Here is a 20,590-nt window from a genome sequence, read left to right on the forward strand (position 1 = left end):
ACAGAATATTATTAGAATTATTTAAAATAGAACATTTTTAAATTTAAAGAAATTACTGTCCTGGGCAAGACATTAGAAGGTATCCGTGGTGTAAGACTTGATAACCAAAAGGTTCTTTGTGCACCAGGTCCTAGAACCAAATATTTTGAGTGTTTTTTTTATTGTTCAATAAACTATACTTAGAACTGTAGACACAAAATGATAACTTTTTAATTTTATTTGTTCATTGAAAGGTAAGATTTCTTAACGTAGATATTTACATTGCCTAGAGTTTTTACAACAATTATAATAATGAGAATTAGAAATCATAATTGAGCTATAAAATATATTAGAAGTACTAAATACTTTTTTTTTTAAATACGTTTAAACACATACAAAGAAAATTTACAGATTTCAATAAAGTATAGTATAATTCACAGCATTTTTACCACTTCTCTTTTTTATGTTATTGTGGAATTTTATATTGCATTTTTCGTGGTAGTTCATGTAAAAAGAGCAACAAAAAAATTTGAATGTACATGACCGTAAAAATTGAAATCTAAGGGAGGAGATGGTGTAGTGCCTGCCCATGGTAGACTTTGGTTTCCATAGTCAGTATTTGCAGAAATGGGTATAAAAAAGAGTGCACACCTTTCATTCTTTAAAAAAAATATTTTTGTTTTAAGTTAATTTAAATAATAATACTTTAAAAAAAAAGTATTAATTAATTATAATTTTTTTTTAGTGGTGAAAAATTTGTAGACTATTTTGAAAGATAGATTTTAAAAAAATCTGATTTAAAATGCTCATATGCAAAAATCAGAGGTTTAGTGGTTTTTTATTAGTTAATATTAGTTAATATTGATTTTTAATTGTTCTTAAGTTTCTTTTTTATTGTTTTAATTAAAACTGCTCAAAAATTTTTATTAAATATATGGTGTGAGGCTCGATGACCGAAAAGTCTTTCTCCACACCAATCCATTGACCATAGTTGTGGGACATTTTTCTTTCTTTCTTTCTTTTATCAAGTTTCTTAAGTATTTTTAGAATTAAGAGTACCTAGAAATTGTAGTAGTTTTTGAGCTGGTTAATTCCCTGTTTGAGGCTAAGTTTAAACCCTAAGTACAGTTAGATATTGTCTAATCAAAACACGTTTTTATATTTGGTATGATGTAATACTTTAAATAGTACTAAACTAATAGCTTTAAAATGGAAAAAAATGTTTAAAAATTTGTTTTAAAAATCTCCAAAAATGTTCAGCTAGACTTTTGTATTATTTTTAAAGCTTACACACTTTTTTCTATGTTCGTTTTTCTGTTTTCTAGTTATTTAAAATTCAAAAAATGCTTAGTAACTAGCTAGATTAAGTTTTTTGACATGAGTAACTTTTTTCAAAGTAGTTTTAAAAATTTAGGTTTTTATAAACTTATGTTTAGACACATAATTAGTTAAACAAGCGTTTTAGCTAACTAGTATAAAAAAAACTTAGTAAAAAATAGAAAATAAAATACAGAAAAAATTTGAAGTTTTCAGTAAGCTATTTGTTATTTTTACATATTTATCCTAGAAAATTTTTATTTTTTTATTAAATTTACAGAAACCACCTAAATGTTTTAGTTGTTAAAAGACATTTTTGTAACTGTACATGCTAAGATATTCATAGTAACTAAAAATGCTAATTTATAAATGAACTATTTAGGATTTGAATTTTAATACACTTGTTTTTTTTTTATGGTAAAAAAACATCAGTCTCAAACTCTACCTCTTGCAACGATAAACGTTTTCTACTTTTTGCTAAAAAAACAAATCAATTGTTAGAAAATATTCCACCTAAACCATAAAAATGCTTGAAAAAATTTTATATAGTAAATTAACTACAATTTATAAAAGTTTCAATTTTTTTTTCTTATGATTTTGCTTAGTTTAAATGTTTTAGTATGTATTTTTTTTTTAAAGAAAATGAAATTCAAATAATAATAGTTGATAAAAAACAATCTAAAATTGTTTAGTAAAAAAAGATACTTTTTAAAGTGTAAAATTTTAAACTTTCATCTAACTAATAAATGCTAAGATTTTAAGAATATATTACTTTCAAAAACACTTTAATATACTATTTACATTTATTACAAATTTATTGTTTATCTTGTTAAGCTTGTTTGCTAATTTAAAATTATCATAGTATTTAAATACGTTGAGTTTTTGTACTAATAAATCGATCATTTGTTACAAAGTAAAAATAAGTTGTTTATTTTGATGATTGCTTACTTTTGAATATTATTAAATAGCTACTTCATTGGATTTTAATAAACTTCTGTTATTTACTTCAAACTTATAATGCAGTAAAAAAAAATGAAATAATTCAAACTTGAAAAAAAGAACATAAAACAGCAAAAATATTTTAATAAACAGTATGAACCAGGTAAACTAAAGTTTTGATATTTTTGAAATATCTTTTCTATATACTTTAAACAGTTTTGCTATAATGTTTTTCTTTTTGTTTTGCATAAAAATAGTCCACTAACTGATAATCATTCCTAAATATAAAGATATTTTATAATTTTATTTTTAAATATGTCTATAAATGACTGATTAAGCTAATGTCTGCTGAAATTTAAAAAACAATTAAAAAGAGTTTTCCATAATTAGTTTTACTATTAAGTAACACATGAATCTATGTTAGTTTTTGAGGATAATAGTAAAAATTTTCAAACAAAAAACATTTTTTTGTATTTTTATGACCATAAAGTACTGTACTTTTTTATAAAACTAGTGTAAGTTATTTATAAAGGCAAACAATAAAGGCAATATTAAGTTTGAACAACTTGAGAAATAGTCATATTTTTAATTCAAAACTATAATCTGCTTAAAAATTAAAATTATATGTACAAAGTATTTATTATACAACATGAATATTTCATTTAACTTTAAAAGTATGATCAGATTACAAACAGCTTTGTACACAAAAGTATAAAAAAAAAATTTCCTGTAAACTATCTCAGACACTTAATAATAGTAATAGTATACTTTTGTACCTTGTATCTTTCACTTGTAAACCTCAAACATTCAGAAAATGTATTTTAAGAAATTTATAAAATACTCTGTTCTCGCATTAAACAATAAAGGTTATATATTTGCATGTAACTAAGAACAAATTTATTGTAATAAAATACAATATTACTTCTAATGTCTTTTGAAAAAAGAACAAATGCACACTTTTTGTTTAACAAGTACTTTGGTTTTATTTAAAATACTTTTAATTGAAAATCGGCTTTACTACAATATAATTGCGTGCTAAAAAATGCTTTAAAATTTATATTTGCATTTCATTATTTCAATTATAAATAAACTAAAATGTTTTGTTTAAAAAGGAATAGAGCATAGATTTTTGACAAATTTTTTTTTCTTGTTCAGATTTTATAAACATATTGAATATGTAACCTTTATATTTTATATCTTTAAAAGTACTTGAAACTGTAAACTTATGAATAATAAGTGGAAGAAAAAAAAATACAAAACAAAATCAGCTATATCTGAAAATTCATATATTTCATTTGCATTAGTCTACTATACTATCAAAGTTTTAATTCTACACTTTAAACATCTCAGTTTAAAAGCTGTTAATTATATTTTAATTCATTTGAAATAGTTTCAATAAACATATGGCCAGTGAACAACCAGTAAAATTGTATTTACTGAAAATTAAAAAAGTATTTTTAAGCACAACAACATTTTTCATGATTTTAAATATTGGTTCTTCTTATTTTCTTAACTTAGTTTTTTTACTACAAAAGGGCAGTTTTTACTAAATATACTTGAAAATCACTTAATCATTTAGAAATCTTAGGTGTTCTAAAAAATCATTCAATTTTTTTTTGATTATGTGATCCTTTTTAACTTATAAATTTTGTTTATACGTAGAATATACACTTTTTATGCTAGATAAGGACAAGAATAATAAAGAAGTATGTGTTTTTTATTCAAATACAAAAATTTTTTTACACTTCAAAAAGATTTTACTTAAAAATCTTCTTTCTCAGCGCTCTGTGTTGATAGTTCAATCAGCTTTGAAAAAGTGGGATAGAGGTACAAAGTTACAGAGGAAAGAAATTTTACAAAAATTTATTGATGATAATTTTGGCAAAACTGGACCAGAAATTGAAGATGGCTTCTGCCAGTCTGCCAGCTTGTTTCTGACTCGAGTTTCGTCTTGGTTGAGAATGACTTACATCACTGGCGCTTGTGTATCACTTCAGCTAAAAGCACTGCAAGTGTTTGTTACTGCTACTGCTGGGTTTGTTTTTTATTTGTAATACAAAACGGTATGCAATAAGTTTTTATATATAGTATTAGAAGTTTTTTAATTTATTTTCAACACTTTTGGTAAAGCTTATTTATATAATAGTTTTTATTTATATTTAGAAATTGATCTACAGTTTTCAGTACTTTGTTGAAAAAATAGAACAAAGTACATAATATACAAAACAAACTTTACTTTGCTTGTTTCAGGCTTGATGCTTTATGCACCAAGTCTTCCTCAAAGTAATTGTTCAATTTTTTTTTAATGCTTTTATTCTGCAAATATATTGTATAACTTAAGGAATGATTAAGATATATAAAGTTTGTATTGAAAATTTTCATCTTAGTTTACTTTTTCTATATTAATTTTATCAATCAAGTTTGTTACATTTTTTATACTTTTAAGCCAAGCTTTATGTATAAATCTGTCCAGGACACAGTCAATGTTATTTTGTGATTTTCTCAATGATATTAAATAGATAAATAAGTGAATAATTTCAAAAGTAATTTGTATAATTTGTAGATTTTTTAAACGAGAAATATTTGATTCTTTATCTAATATAATTTTAAGATCATAAATAAAAACATCATTTCTATTACACTACATTTTCTTGTATACTAAGAATAGTTGTTTTTAAGCAAAGAATATAAATGCAAATTTTAGTTTATTGTTCACAGTCATTGTTATTCAATTTTTGTTTTGTAGATATTGTTTTTTTAAGTATATACAGGTTTACTGATCCATCAAGTTTCTAGTACAAGGTTTGATTCAGATTTCAAACTAATATAAAACTTTAATCAATACCCCACCACAACAATAAACTCAGAAAAGCATTAAAAACTCTGAAAAACTATGTTTTATAAAACTGTAGCATAACAGAAAATAAAATTAAGACAGTCATAGAAAACAAAGAAATTTAGTCAAACTTATTCTAAGGCCATAGAGGAATCTAAAATTTTTATTTACAAAAATGAACATTGTCTCTTATTTGAAAGGTTAATTTATATACTACAATATACTTTTTGTAGTCCAAAACAAACAATTAATTTAAAAAATAAAACCCTTTTTTTTAATTTACCAATACAAACGTATGAAATAAATTGTTTTCATGGCCAGTTCTCTTAAAATAAAAAAAATATTAATAAATAATTTCTAATTCTTAATTTTTTAGGCAATCTACGTACTTTAGATTTTCAGGAATTTTGAGAATAAATAGAGAATAGACTGTAAAAGTTTTACGAAGGTTCTTAAAAAAGTAAAGGAGAAGATAAATTTCAAGTAAAATAGTTATTTTTGCCTTTTAGTATAAAGAGCATTTTGAACTTGCCAACTTTAGTCCCTTTTATCAAATAAGTTACTTTGAAATTTGGCTTGTTGTGAAAAATTTCTGATAGCTTTGATGACAATATGGACACTCCCTATGGCCTTTAATTAATTTTAAGAAAAAAACATATTTTTGGAAATATTTTTAAATACCCCCTTTTCAAATCTATTTGTTAAATTTTTTTATTATTGGTTTTTTTTTTCTCTAAAACAAATTAGCCTAATATAGTTCCATAAAAATTATAATTTATCAGCTAACTGCTAGATAATCACTCTTGAAAATAGTAAAATTTTCAGATTACATTTCATGACGCAGTTTATAGAAGTGGGAGGAATTTGTACGCTTCTTGAGATCATTGCACTCAAGCAATCAAAGCCAGTCAACAGAACTTTGTCACTGAAGCTTCTTGCTAACATAGCATCATCGGGACGACAATATAAAGAACTTATATGTGAATGTTACGGTTTGTTTAGTTGTTGTTCTAGGTAAATTAATATCATGCTAAAGTTTAAATTTTATCTAAACATAGTTTAAATAATTATGTTATTTGAAGCAGATTTTCTCAAAGTATGCACTTTTTCTTCTTTTTTCTCAAAAATTGAGATAACTACTAAAAAATATTTTAAAAGTAAATGGGTAATAATCCTAACTGATTTAAAATATAGAATACAAATTAATTTTAAAATTACCTTAAATCTTTCCAGCACAGTATATACTTTTCTTTATTGGATTTCTTTTTTTCTTGATCGTAGTTAATTATTTAGGAAGTTGTACTTCAAAAATTTTTTAAAGAAATCTGCAATATTTTTGCTTAAAAAAATCTATGACTAGTTTCAAAAAATCATTTTCAAGTAGATATAAGAATAAAAAATAAAAAAAATTATTTAAAATATAAAATGACTATATTTTAAAGTATAATGTTTTTGGAGTTTTATACCTTGTATTAAAAACTTATAATACTTTCTTTCTTTTACGATTTTTTTTTTAGTTTTACTTTATGGATATTTTATTTTGAAGATATTTACACATTTTTACTTTTATTGGAAAACTATATGTTTTTATATTTTACTTTAAAACTTGTATGTTTTTATTTTAACTTGGAATATTATTTGGAAAATTCAAGAAATGCTTTTTATTAAGGATATAAAAATATTCAATACTACTCTTAAAGGACTGATTCTAATCGTGTTTTTAAACAGAAAGTTTTAGATTTTTTTGTTAAGTTAGTTATTTTTTTAAGTTTTACTATCGGAAACAAAATCAAAATGTTTCACAAATTTTAAACATTTAAACAGAAATAGTAAGGTAAAAAAATGTGTAGTGTGTTGAAAAGTTCCTGTAAACTTCATAAGGTTGTTTAAGTAGTATTTTTAATTGAGATCTTCAGTTGTTAATTAAATGTGAAAGAAGTGTTTAAATGAATAAAAGTAAGGTATTATAAATCAAAATTAATATATTCAATAAAAATTATAAATACTGAAATTTATACATAAATAGTGTTAATACAAAAAACAGGAAATTAAGACTATGCTGAAAATATTATTTTGTTTAAATTTTTCAAACTATTATTTAGGATATAAATTTAATTTTAGTTTTCTAGAATACTGAAACATGGTTACTTTTGTTGTATCGATGATAAATACTATAAAACAAAAAGTATTAATGCACAATTATAAACTATTACAGCTAATTTAAACTTTTATAAAGTTAAACTTAAATTAAAATCCAAAAAAAACAAAATAAAAACAGTACAATAGCATCTTGAATATTTATTGTAGGTTTACTTAGAATAACTATTTAAAACTTTTTATAAGTATATCTTTATATTATATATTTTATTTACATTTACTAACTTTGATTTAGAATACCTTCCATTTATTTGTTTTTTTCATATTTAATAAAATATCGAAGATCTCTTATAGATTACTACATGAGAGAAATATTATATTTTATTTAAACTTCAGTCTAATCTTTATACAATAACAATAAAACATTACTTTGGAATTTATAAAAAAAATTGTAAATCTTTTTTTATGAAAAAAAAGCACTTTTTTTTTAGTTTTTTTGATAAAATGTTTATTTTTTACATTTTTAAAATTCAAATTTAACGTATTTTCCTTTTAATATAAGGAACATTTCCTGAAAATTTGAAGAAGATTGCTTGAAAAATGAAGGAATAGATAGATTTTTAGTGAATTTTAAAATAGCTGAGAAAATTGACCCCGAAAAATTTGCGGTCCATACGTTTGTATCGGAAACTTTTTACAAAAAATTAAATATCTCAAAAGTTAAATGATATTTTTGTATTCTTTAAAAACAGGCTTGTAGTTTGTATTTAAAGCTTTCATATAAAAGCCAAAGTTAATTTTTGTAAAAAAAATGTTGGACCCCCCATGGCCTTAATTAAACTTTTAATATTAAGTTATTTTTAAAAACTTGACCTCATGAAATTTAATCAGCGGATATTGGTTAAACATCCTACCTTAATCAGCTCATTTATTAGCATTATGTATAAATTAATTCACTAAAACGACTATTTTTGTTTTTAGGAATCAGGACGGTAGCTGAGTGCTTGGCCAAGTCCAACAACGTGACGACCCAAGAAAACTGCCGCCACGTTATGCTGGTTAAAAACTGTTAAAATTACTAAAATGTTTTATGGATTGTGTTTTGATAAAACATGCTGATTACAATATCTCATGTTAGTAAAAAGTAAACAAATAGTTGGAATTAGCATATTGGAATAACTTATTCTTTTTTTATTTTTGCATAATTTCACCTGTTAGATTTTTTCAAAAATAAAAAGGAGCGTTTAAAAATAAAACAAAGATTATTTTCTTTTTAAAATTTCGATTGTAAAAGTAAAAACATACTGAAACTTTTCAGCTTCTTGTGCAAGGAAATCCAAAGTATCAGTCGCAAGTTTACAAAAGTTTCATAGCTCTCCTGCCCTGCTCTTCGCCCAAGGCTCAGCAGCTTTCTCTGCAAAACTTGAGGTTTGTGTTTGTAGTTTCTATTTTTGTTGACAATTTTGCTCTGAATATTTTATTCCAACGAGTAAATTTTCATTTTTTTTGTATCAAAGTTTGTTTCAAGTACATTTTTCTAAATAGTAATACCTTTTTCCTGCATTTACTAATATACTTCGTTAAGATATACTGTATGTTATACTAAGTCGAAGAATTATTTTTAGTGTTTTCGTAAAAATGTTAAAAGGTGTAATAGCTGGTAAAAACTAATCTAAACCTAATCAGTTTTCACTAGTAATAAGTCAGGGTGACATACGACTTTTTTGTTAATGAAAAAGTAACTTTGTTGTTCTACTTTTTAAACTATATCATATTAATATTTCACAGAATATCTCAAAAAATAGTGAAACAGCCGCATCCGAATTTGGTGGAACCTTTGTTGAACTTGCTGTCAACAATGCATTTCGAAGTTCGTTATGAAGGTTTGTTATGGTTTTTTAATTGCTCGCAAGACATCATGTATGCTGATGTGTAATTTTTTAACAACATTTTCTAAATAACCGATTTCAATTGCAAAAACATGAACAGTTATTGTTTGACCGTAAGAATATAAAGTTTTTTAGGTTAGTTTAAGCTATAGTGTTAACTCTATGAAAATATTCACATATTAAAGGTGTTTTTTGAATATATTTTTGTAAGTAAAAACAGGAAAAAGTTATTTCAGAATTGTCTAATATTTGAAACTTTTTTCATAAACTATTCATTAAAGTTTAGCCATTTCAATAAGCTAGTAAAACTCTATGTATAAGTAAATTTAAGCTTGATTTGTGTTTAGATAATTTGTTTACTACTTTTTATATTGTATTATTGTTAGATATTTTAATTTTATTGATATCTCCGAGTAGTAAAAAAAAATCTAAATAAGTTTTTTTTATTAATTTATAATTTTTAATAAGTGAGTTGAATTTTTTTAAAGTTTTTAACCAAGACTAAAAAAGTAATATTTTTAATTGAAAATTTACAATTTTTTTGTTCTTTGTAAAACTTTTGCTGTCATAAACTTTAAGCAAATATAAAAATGTCTTACAAAATAATATATACACAATATAAAATAATTTATTTAAAACGGTGATTATTGAACGCTTGATAGTTTTTTAAATGGAGTAACAAGAATAAACTAGTTGACCATTAGTTTTAAATTTTTATTTTATAAGTGACTCTAGAAAATATTACAACAATTTAAAAAAGTGTATATTAAAAATTATTTTTATTTACCTGTTATGTTATGAAAATATTTTAATTATTTTTATACATTGTTTTGTTTTAGTAATAAAAAGTTACTTTTTCTTTACTTTTATTGCAAATTCTTAACAATATTTGTTTTATACACTTCTTAAACTATTTATATCGCAAAGTTGAATTTATTTCTAAACTTTTAACTCAATTATTTTCAGCAATTGAGTTCATCAAGGAAATTATACATCATAAGGATGTTTCAGAGGCCATAACTAGCGGTCTGGTGAAAGCTTTAAGACCATTAAAGGACGACGTTATTCATAACCCTTTTGAGTATGAGCTTAAAGGTCTAAATTTGCTATTGTTTTTATGTAATATGTTTTATTTTTAGTTTAGTTTCCATAATTTTAACAACTTAAAGAGTATTATATTATTTTTTATACAGTTTATAAATAGATTGCTCATATTTTTTTTTTCGTTTTATGCTGATATATTTCAGCGGCTTTCTTCAGTGAATGTACAATTGAAATGATACAAAATTTATACAAACCTACAAAACCTAAACTAAACGTAATAATCTTTAGTCAAACATAAAAACTAGTCATTTAAAGTAAAATTTAATCTATGTATAACAAAAATTACTAAATAACAAAGTTATATAATTACAATATATTTTTCACGAAGCATAAGATTGAATAGTGCTTTTTTGTAAGATACTAAGACTAAAACTTTTACATTTTTCTTCGTAGCTCAGATAAATTATACAGTGGTTCTTTTCCTTTTAAAAGTTTGTGCATACTAAACTTTTTTTTCTAATAGTTATTATCAAAAACCCTTTTTATTTGTTTTGAGTGCTACGATATACAAATAAAATGTTAAGTACTTTTAATTTGCGTTGTGATTATTTTTTCCTGAAAGATGCAAACAAACAAATACAAACATGATTTTTTTTTAATATTTTCTACCTCAGTAAATTATTTCTATGCACACTAGTGTGCGCAGGTGCACACCGTCAAAACCAGGTTTATTAGATGCTTCTGCTATCAAATACTTATCATTCATGCAATGCTTACAGTTTTTGATAGATCTTTTTAATGATTCTGAACAATTTTTTTAAGTTTTGTTCTAGTTTTTAAATGTCTCTAAGTCTGAACTATATAGCTGTTTGCACAACTCAATTGTTATATTTGTGGATATTTTTTTACATATAAGTTTTGGATGACCTTTTGGGGTGAGGACGAGATGAGATGTAAAATTTACATATTTGTTTACAGTTAATTATTATTTATATTAAATTTTAATAATTAACTTTTTATTTTTTTATGTAAATTTGAGTAGTTTTGTGTCGTTGAAAATGTACATTTAATGATTAAAATACTTAAGATATATGTGTAAAAAATAAAACTTTGCGTGATTTGTATTATTAAAAATTAACAAGTAGATTAAAATTCTAAAATACTTTATAGTTCCATATATTTTTTGAATTTTAGTCTACTAAAACAGTATTTTATTAGTTTTTAAAACAGTTAATTTTGTACAGTTTCTATGGAAACTGCTCCCAAGATGAAAGGTCCTCTGCCCGCCTATGTGAAGCAGTCAGCTGCCGCAAAATGCATCGGAATACTGAGCAGAATTTCCGGTGAGCTGGCTGAAAGCTTCCTGCAGTATGACGTCATAAAGAACCTCATGTTCGCTTGCGGCAACTCAGAGTACTTTAGCAGTCAGAGAGAAGCCGCCGTAACTTTAGAGGTAAGGCTTGAACTTGTACAGTCATTTAATAAAACATATATCTAAGCTAAGAAGTCAAACTTATAAAGTAGAATTATTTTTTAATTATATTGATTAAAGAAAGTTAATAAGAGTAATTAAAAACTATTTTAACGCTTCGAGTGAAAATAAAGCTCTTTTTTGTCTTAACGGTTATGGTCGTATTTCTAAAGCTTTTTTAGTTTTTCAATTTATTTATGAAACTATTGAAGTGTTCAGTGTTCTACCGGATCGTGTTTTGAAAAAAATAAAATAAAATAACTTTTGTATAGGTAAAAGTATAGTTTTTAGTTTCTTCTAGAAACTTCTTTAATATAAAAAGTAATCACACCAAACTATATGAAAATCCTGAAAAAACATAAGCTTTGAGCAAACCACTAAGCACAAGCAAAAATACAGTGTAAGATACTTATAACGAAAGGAAATTAACTTATCTTGTAAATTTCTACAAATAATTATAAATTATTTTGTGTCTTTGTTAAATTTACAAAAGTATTATAGAAAAAATTCAAAGCTAAATTTTCAACATGCACTTTTTTGGCATATGTTTTTACTAATTAACCTCTTCAAGATTCATTAGCAACATTAACCTCTACAAAAATTAGCCAATAGAGCACAACTTTACAGAATTCCTCATGTAAAATTTACAGTTGGATAAAGGAAAGAAAAAATTAAACTTAAACCCTAGTAAATGCCAAGTTCTAAGTATTCAAAAAAAAACTACTATCTCTACTTACGACTTTAAAATAAACAATACAAACTTATCTTCAACTAAAGCGTTTAAAGATCTTGGATTTTTTGTTGCTGAAGATTTAAAATGGAACCACCATATTAATCACCTTTACCGAATTGCATCAACTACATCTTTTCAGTTTTAAAGAGCTTTAAGTCTACGGATATAACATCCTTAAAATGTTGTTTCTCGTATACATTCGTCCTAAGTTGGAATATAACACACCAATCTGGTCTCCATACTTAAAAAATATATTAACCATATAGAATCTGTTCAAAGAAAACATATCCGATTAATCTTCAACCGCTGCAATATTTCTTATACGTCTCACCTTGATAAACTAATAAAACTTAATATTAAATCTTTAGAATACAGGAGACTCGTATTTGACCTCATTACTTTTTTAAACTAGTTATAGGTGAAACTATAATTAATATACAATTAATTATTGAACATTATAGAAAAAATTACTTACTGAGAGGAAATAGCAAAAAAAAATACATGCAAACATCATTTCAATAATGAGGCTTGGCATAATTCTTTTTTTATTGGTCAGTTCAAGTACAGAACAAACTTCCAAATGAATTTGTTTCTTACAAAAAAGTTGAAGAATTTTGATTAAAGTTGAAAAAGTGTGATTTAAATAAAGTGTTTGTTAGTAAAATTAATAAATAATTTTTAACTGTTCAAAATATAGATTTAATCGTTTGCTAACAAAAGATCCTAGTGAAGCAAGTTCACTGGAAGTAAATAAAAACAAATTATACAGTAATCTTCCTTTATTGTACCAATATATGTTTCTGTGTGTTAACGAATCAACACACTTCAACTGGGTCCTGTAAAAAATAATTACTGTAATGTAACAATAGAAGCATAGAATAAAGTTGGTGTATACATGTTTTAATTAAAATTAAAATTAAATAATTTCTACAGATTTTTACAGGTTAATAGTTAATAATAGGTAAAATACTTAAAGTTTAATCCGACTGTTATAAAACTATATAATATTTGTAGTTATTAAGTCTAAACTAAGTAAAGTGAACTAAAATACACAACAAAATAACAAATCATAATATAAACAAACCACTTATTTTAATGAAAAGAAATACTGTTGTCAATGATTGAATAAAATACATCCAATAATTACGTCACAATATGTATGAAGATTAAGACAGCTATTTAATTTATATTTTAAAGTTGGTTAATTTAGTCTTTATGCTTAGGAAAGCTGTAAAGCGCTTTAATATGAAAAGTAGTGTGTAATCTATTTTGAATAAAAATGAAACAACAACCATTAATTAGTAAATCAATAATATTTAACAACGGTAAAAGTCACAGGAACTTGATAAAACGTATACTTTATATATTAAATGTTTGTAATGATAAATCTAAATTATAACAAAATCAAAGTTAGGTACAATTAGGAAGCAGATTTAGTTTAAATGTAAAAATTTAAAATTTAAGAAAACAAAGCACAGAAAAACAAACTTGTTATTAAGCTTACAAAGCACTGACCGATAATTAAGTTACAACGACATACATAAAATCACAATGACTTAAATTATATATATATTGTATATAATAGTTATTAAAATAATTGATTGTTGTTTTATAAAGTAGCAGTCGGGTGTTTAAATTAAACATCCCATACAGATATTTTAAGTATTTAATAATTAAACTGTGTTATATATGAAAGTTAAAATGTAAAACATAAAACAACAAGGTGGTCATATGCTAAGTATAAAACTGCAGTAAAAAGACCTCTAGCTCTATTGGGCGTAGTGGGTAAAAAAGCACGGTTTATCTGTGATTTGAATACAGGCTTCCAATTAAACTTGGAACTTAACACATAAAGATGTGAAGAATTATAGTCGGAGGGTAAAGTGAGTATATGAAATGTCGGAGAATAGAAAACACATGACACTTTCTAAATAAAATTCTATAATAAATGTTCTATAATAGTTTGATTTTATTGAAAATCAATTAACCAGATCTGAATATGGTTTTTAGCATAAACCTAAAACCATGCTATAAATTGATGATAAAATAGTTTTTAGAATTTATTTTAGCATTATTTATTTTTTTAAGTTAAAATTATTTATCTATCCATTTCAAGGATCCATATCCTACCCAAAGTCCTTAGTTGACCATAAACATTACTCTGTTAATTCATTTTTTCTTTTATTTATGAGCATATTATTAAACCTTAAATATATACATATATTAAAAAGTTAAAATATTGTTCTACAACTTACAGTATTTTTTTGTTGAAAATACTGTTTTTAACCACTATTTATCGTATCTTCTTATATAGTTGTTTTATGTTGTACAACATATTTGTTGTTAGCTTTAGCAGTTACTGGTTTCACCACTAAACGGATATTCAAATTAAAAATCTGCTAATTGTAATATCAATTATAAATTTTAAAAACAATACAATGTATCACTCGCTTGAAACTAATCAAACGAGATCTTCAGTTGTTTAAAATATTCTATTTAAATAAGATAATAATATTTAAATATATTGTTAATAAAATTTAAAATTTATAATTGATCATTCTCCTTTTATTTAAGTTGAGAACTTTGATTGCCACCTTTAAAGTATAAAGTACACAGTAATTGTAATTAATAAACTAACAATAATAATATGACAAATTAAAGAAAAATGGTATGAATGTAACTAATTACTGAAACACATGCTTACTAGTACTTAATACCGTATGACTAATACTGTTGCACTTAATTAAATACTGAAACGGTTTTTTTTTTTTTTTTTTAAATAAAACAAATTTATCAAATGTTAGTTATAAGTTGGGTTGTTATGATTAATCTAACATTGTATTACCTTGCAGCAAAGTTTCCGTAATTTGGTTTTTGTTAATCTCAAAATAGTAGATCAGGGGTCGGCAAACTGCGGCCCGCGGGCCAATTGCGGCCCGCGAAGGGTAAGTCTGCGGCCCGCGAGCGTGTTATTTTTTTGAATGGAATGCGGCCCGCGAAAGAAAATTTTGTGGCCCGCGAGAATGTAAATGTGGCCCGCTGAGCAAAATTATATTTTTAGTTAAATTTTTTCGGTAATTCGACTTAATTTGATTAGTTTGATTTTAAGTCTCTCTATTACATTTTAAAATAATTTCAAGTAACTACTGCTTTAGTTTAAAAATGTGAAAAAGACAGATTAGCGTTCTAACAGGATATGTTTCTCAGTTTATAATTACTTCTTTTTTACAACAGTAAGTAATTATCTGAAAAAAGAGTGTCAAGAGTGCTTGGATTTAATAAGTTGGTTATATAATACCTATTTATTAAATAAACTAAATGCAAATATTTTCCATTTTGTACAAAAGTAATGCACAGTAATTAACTAAAGTGTCATTTCTTTATAGCTTAGATATTCTTTTTCAATATTTTTTATACCTCAGTTTCTTTTATAATTTTTTTGTTTGTAAATGTAATATTTTAGTGTATATACATTTAAAATAACATAGTAATAAGAAATAAGGTTCATTTGATTTTTGTTTTGACACATTTTAATTTTTTATAAGTTTTCTATGCACACAAACTTAAAAAATGCTCATATTTTAAACCACTTTTTATTTAATACTTTAGTTAGTTTAAGTTTAGTTTATGCATACTTTTATAACATTGTTATTTATACATGTCATATCTAAATTTGTACAGACACATTTAAAACAATATATATGACATAAGTTAATATAGTTTTTGTTTTGTATACATTCCATTTTTCAAACATTGTTTATTTCAAGCTAAGTTAATTTTTATGCCTTGGATATCAATACACACAATTGCTGTTTTTTCGAGCTACCTATTTAATATAAACTTGATAAAGGGATGATATATTTATAAAGTTTGTACACTGTTAATCAAAATAGTTAAATTCAAGCAAATAAACAACTAAACATTGCCACACACTCAGACTATCACTATTTGAAGACTTCAAATCTAAGGCCAACTAAGCCATTTTTTAAGTTTTTGGCTAGAATTGCTTTTTGTATACAAAAATATCAGGAATGTTTTTATTGACTCAGGCTGGTTTTTTTGCTTGAGAGAGTGGCAAAATAAACTTATGATGTATGTTTTGCTCAATCCACAGTGTTAGTTTGAGTTTTAATATATGTTAAATTTTAAGTCTTGCAGCTGATATAATTCAAAATATTATTTATATAATTGTGTACATTAAAGAATGAACAATCAGTGTTGCAAAAAAAGTTGAATCCCGGAAAAGCTTTGAATTTGTGAATTTACCGTTAAAAATTCTAGAAAAAAACTTGAACTTGAGAAATTTTGAAAAAACCTGGAATTTCAAACAGTTTTTACATTTAAAGTAATGAAATTTCGATTTGACTCAAAAAAAATTACCAAATAAATGTTTTGTTTTTTAAATATATTATAGTAGCTTTACAGTATTTTTTAATACTGATAAATGTTTTAAGACATTTTTTTAAACTTTAATTAAACTTTATACTAAAAAAAAAGAAGGAATTGTACTTCCAAAAACTCCGTATTGGTACATTGCACCTTTACTTGAAAAATTTCACCGATTGTTGTGCTGCGCGTTGGAACTAAGCCAAGAAATTCTACTAATATGTCAAAGTTAGTAAAAACATCTCTAATAAAAATTCTCAGATGAGAAATAGTTTTTCTATCAGTGCTCTCATGTTAACAGTTTGATTAAAGTCCTAATTTGATTTATGAGACTTTATAACCTTAATGCATTTGCTAAACACGACTTCATGTTGTCATTGGAGAAATAAACAAAAGTTTTTCATTACCGCCAACATCAATTCTTTATAAAAGTTTTCAATTATAAACGATAACTCATTTTAGGTAATAAATTTTGCTACTTTATTACTTGCCTTAACAATTTTTTCTGATTATTCTGTAGTTACTGAAGATAATAATGTGTTTTGTCGGAAATGACTTTAGTGATTTTTTTTTTATTGTTTCTCGCAATAACTCCTAACTAACGCTTTTTTTATTCTTGTAGCTCTTCTTATATTTTACAATTAATATTTTTAAATGCAATATTCTTATTGCAAATAAAGAATTGCTATCATGCTTAATAAAAAAAATTCTACTTCGCAAATGACTTAATAAAATTTTATACTTTTGTTAAACTTGTTTAAGAAACTCAATTGTCCATTTCAGCTGACTTATATATTTTTGGCATGTATTTTAATTACTATTAATAACCTTTGTTATTTCTTTATGTAGTGAACTTTATATTAACTGGATTGCTACACAAACAGGCTATTTTAAAAGCTTGAAAACTCAGGTGTGTGTGAAGCTTTTATTTCAAACACTTTAAAGAAATCTCCCAATTCTCAGAATAGTTTTTATGACTGTTGTGTAGTTTATTAATTGTATTTTTTTCTTGTTTTCTTACACTTTTTGTACCTTTTGATAATGATGATATTTTAACTAGGTATTTAAGCTTGATTAACAACTAATTATAAGCTTTTTCAAATTTTAATAAATTTAAGCTAGTTTGATACATCTCAATCATTTTTGCTCTTTAGTGGCAACCATTTAAAAGTCTAATTACTAACAAAATATTTTATTAAAGTATTTGAGAATTAATTATGTTATATCATTTGTTTTAGCTTTTTGGAATACAAACAGTTATTACCTTTATTATGTTAACTAATTACTAAATTTCTTAATGAGTGTAAATTATTTAACTCGCAAAAACTTTTTTCGAAGTAAATATTCTTAGAAATATGAAAAAGTGTTGATGATATAACAAATGTATAAAAGTAATCCATAAATTGTCTTTCAAGTTAGGTTTTTATAGAGAGTTAGGTTGTTAGTAAAATTAAAAAAGTATTAAGTTTAACTTATTAAGTGCTTATGAAAGTACATATTTTATTAACAATATTAGTACATAATTATTAAAGTCTATTAGTCAATGTAAATCATAATCTAATGAATATTAATTTGAATAGGCATTCTATGTACAGCTAAAAGTCATTTTAAATAATAAGGTGAATAAAAGTAAAACTTTTCTCTAGTGTGACTAAAACTAAAACCATAAGATTATTCAACTGTCACTAAAACTAAAACTGCGGCCCGCGAAGACTTTGGAAACTAGAAATTTGGCCCGCGACCACCAACTGCCTGCCGACCCCTGTAGTAGATGCTACGGTTTCTTAATCTTTAAATGTCATGTTCATAATATTTGTGAATTAAGTGTAGAAAAAAAATTTACTACCGCTAGAATTGTAAAAGCTTCATTTACAACGGCTTTGCTTTAAATATAATTTTGATTGGACCCCAAAATATGCCTTGCAGTTTAAAATGGCTTTAAATAAAATATTTTATTTTTAAAATAGAAGGATTACGTTTAGAATAATAAGTATGTTACTATTGTTAAATTGTTGCAGAGAAAATAAAAAACACAAATTAACACTAATGAATAAAGAAAAAAACACATTTTTTATACTGAGGATAGATACAATACAATGCATGTATTAAATAGCTGTTGTATTTGTAAAATGTTAATATATAAAAAATCGTTTAAGTAGTATGGACAGTGATAAGTTGATTTGTTTTGTTAATAAGTTTTAGGCTCACAGTGCACAAGGTACATGGTTGTCATTATAAGGTTGTTATATTTCTATTAAAAACATTTTAGAGCTTGGAAAGTATAAAATAAATATTTTATTTAAATTTAACCTTTTTTGTCAGTAATTTTGTTAACTTAGTTTAACCTTTAGTATCTTTAGTGTTAACAACAACAAAAAATTGAGTTTTAAAAATGTAAGTAGCACACATTTATTAACAGCTTGAAAATTAACAATTTTTTTTAGTACTTCGTTCTTACATTTCCAACTGTCAAGGAAGCTGTCGAAGGCACGATGGGTAAAGATCTTTTCATGCTTTTTATGGTAAGAGCTTTTGATTGGATTATTTTAATTCTCATAGATCCTATATGTAAAAATAAAGTTAAAGTGTTATCATTTAATGAAGTGATCCAGATACTAAATATTTAATCTGACACAGAGTGACGCAGAATACTTTTATACAAAGTTGAAGCCAATTCAAATAGATGTGCTTGTGACAAATAAGAAGAGAAAGCTGTGAACCTGTTTTATTTCAAGTGTTTTTGAATAAAATTAATTTCGTCACTGTGAAAGCAAATACCTTGTTGTATCAATTTTTGTTGTTCGCATTGATTTCTTTTTTGAAAAAACTTGGTCGATTTTTGGTTATAGAGTAATTTTTATTTATGCCGTTATAGCTCAATGCATTTAAAAATCGTTTAGTTCAGTATTTTAGTATTAAACATTTTAAATCCTAAATCAGATGTCAATAGTTTTAAAGCTTGTTTTAACAACAGTACTTAAACAATAAATAAAATATCAATGCGTAATAATTTTTATGTTTAACTGCTACAATAAAAATTTTAGCAATTGAACTACTTACATAAAAGCTTAAGTCATTGCTTTTAATAAAAACTAGTAGAGTTCTTATATTACTTATAAAAATAAACTTTCAAGATACTTTGTATATGTTTGTAACGTACTATAGTTTAGAAGCAGTTCTTTAAATTATAAAAAAAATCATTTAACAACAATAACAACTAGATAACATCACTTTTACAATATAAATGCGTTAATATAATTATTTAAACAACCAGCTACTAAACACTTTAATAAGTTAATACTTTTAGAATGGTTAAAACACAATTTGCTATATTGTGTTGAATAAAACAGAACATTTTACTAAGTATAAAAAACAGTTTGTTTAAAATTATTAAAAGAAAAACTGTTGTCTCATAACGTTTTTTTTATTTTTCTAATACTGGTTTTTAAGATATTTACACATTTTGTCTACTGATAACATAATAAATATCAAACATGCAAAATAGTTAAAAGTAAAAACTTTAATGGTCAATATTGTAAGCAATTAAAATTTAACACGCAAGCTTATTTGAAAAAAAAATTCCACATTTTTTAAACAAAATTGAAAGTTTACTAAAAGTCATGTAATTCTAATACTATGAGTAATTTGTATTATTATTAGGCCAATTTAGCATAATATCTAACTAGTTTGTTGTGATTCTGAGTTTTTATGGTAAACATTCTTTGAATGGTAAAAAAGTTTAGATATGATTCGTATTATACCTACTAATTTTTTAAAAACTCTGTTATAAGAAAAAATAGTCCTGTAATAAAATAGCTTATGAAAACTTTTCCGAATTTATAAATAGTCAAATGTCTGTAAAATACCCTGTACGTACTAGCGTTAAACATGACCAACTT

The 20,590-nt window shown here is 24.4% G+C and overlaps 1 protein-coding gene across 1 annotated transcript; it reads left to right on the forward strand.

Annotated features, from left to right (window-relative positions):
* The first annotated feature begins 2,292 nt into the window (after positions 1-2,292).
* Positions 2,293-19,615, forward strand: LOC145831545 (armadillo-like helical domain containing protein 1). The gene is made up of 10 exons (XM_082938830.1): positions 2,293-2,398; positions 4,017-4,270; positions 5,897-6,063; positions 8,150-8,226; positions 8,487-8,596; positions 8,957-9,051; positions 10,024-10,152; positions 11,346-11,554; positions 19,136-19,213; positions 19,329-19,615. The coding sequence occupies exons 1-10, from the start codon at positions 2,390-2,392 to the stop codon at positions 19,407-19,409; spliced, it is 1,209 nt and encodes a 402-aa protein (XP_082794956.1). The 5' UTR covers positions 2,293-2,389; the 3' UTR covers positions 19,410-19,615.
* The last annotated feature ends 975 nt before the right edge of the window (positions 19,616-20,590 follow it).

The sequence above is a fragment of the Thalia democratica genome, chromosome 3, assembly GCF_965202585.1.
Source record: "Thalia democratica chromosome 3, ktThaDemo2.hap1.1, whole genome shotgun sequence".
NCBI lineage: Eukaryota > Metazoa > Chordata > Thaliacea > Salpida > Salpidae > Thalia > Thalia democratica.

Coding starts and splice junctions, on each gene's coding strand:
- LOC145831545 (XM_082938830.1), top strand. Junction 8,227..8,486: donor ACTGCCGCCACGTTATGCTG/GTTAAAAACTGT, acceptor GAAACTTTTCAG/CTTCTTGTGCAAGGAAATCC. Junction 8,597..8,956: donor CTTTCTCTGCAAAACTTGAG/GTTTGTGTTTGT, acceptor AATATTTCACAG/AATATCTCAAAAAATAGTGA.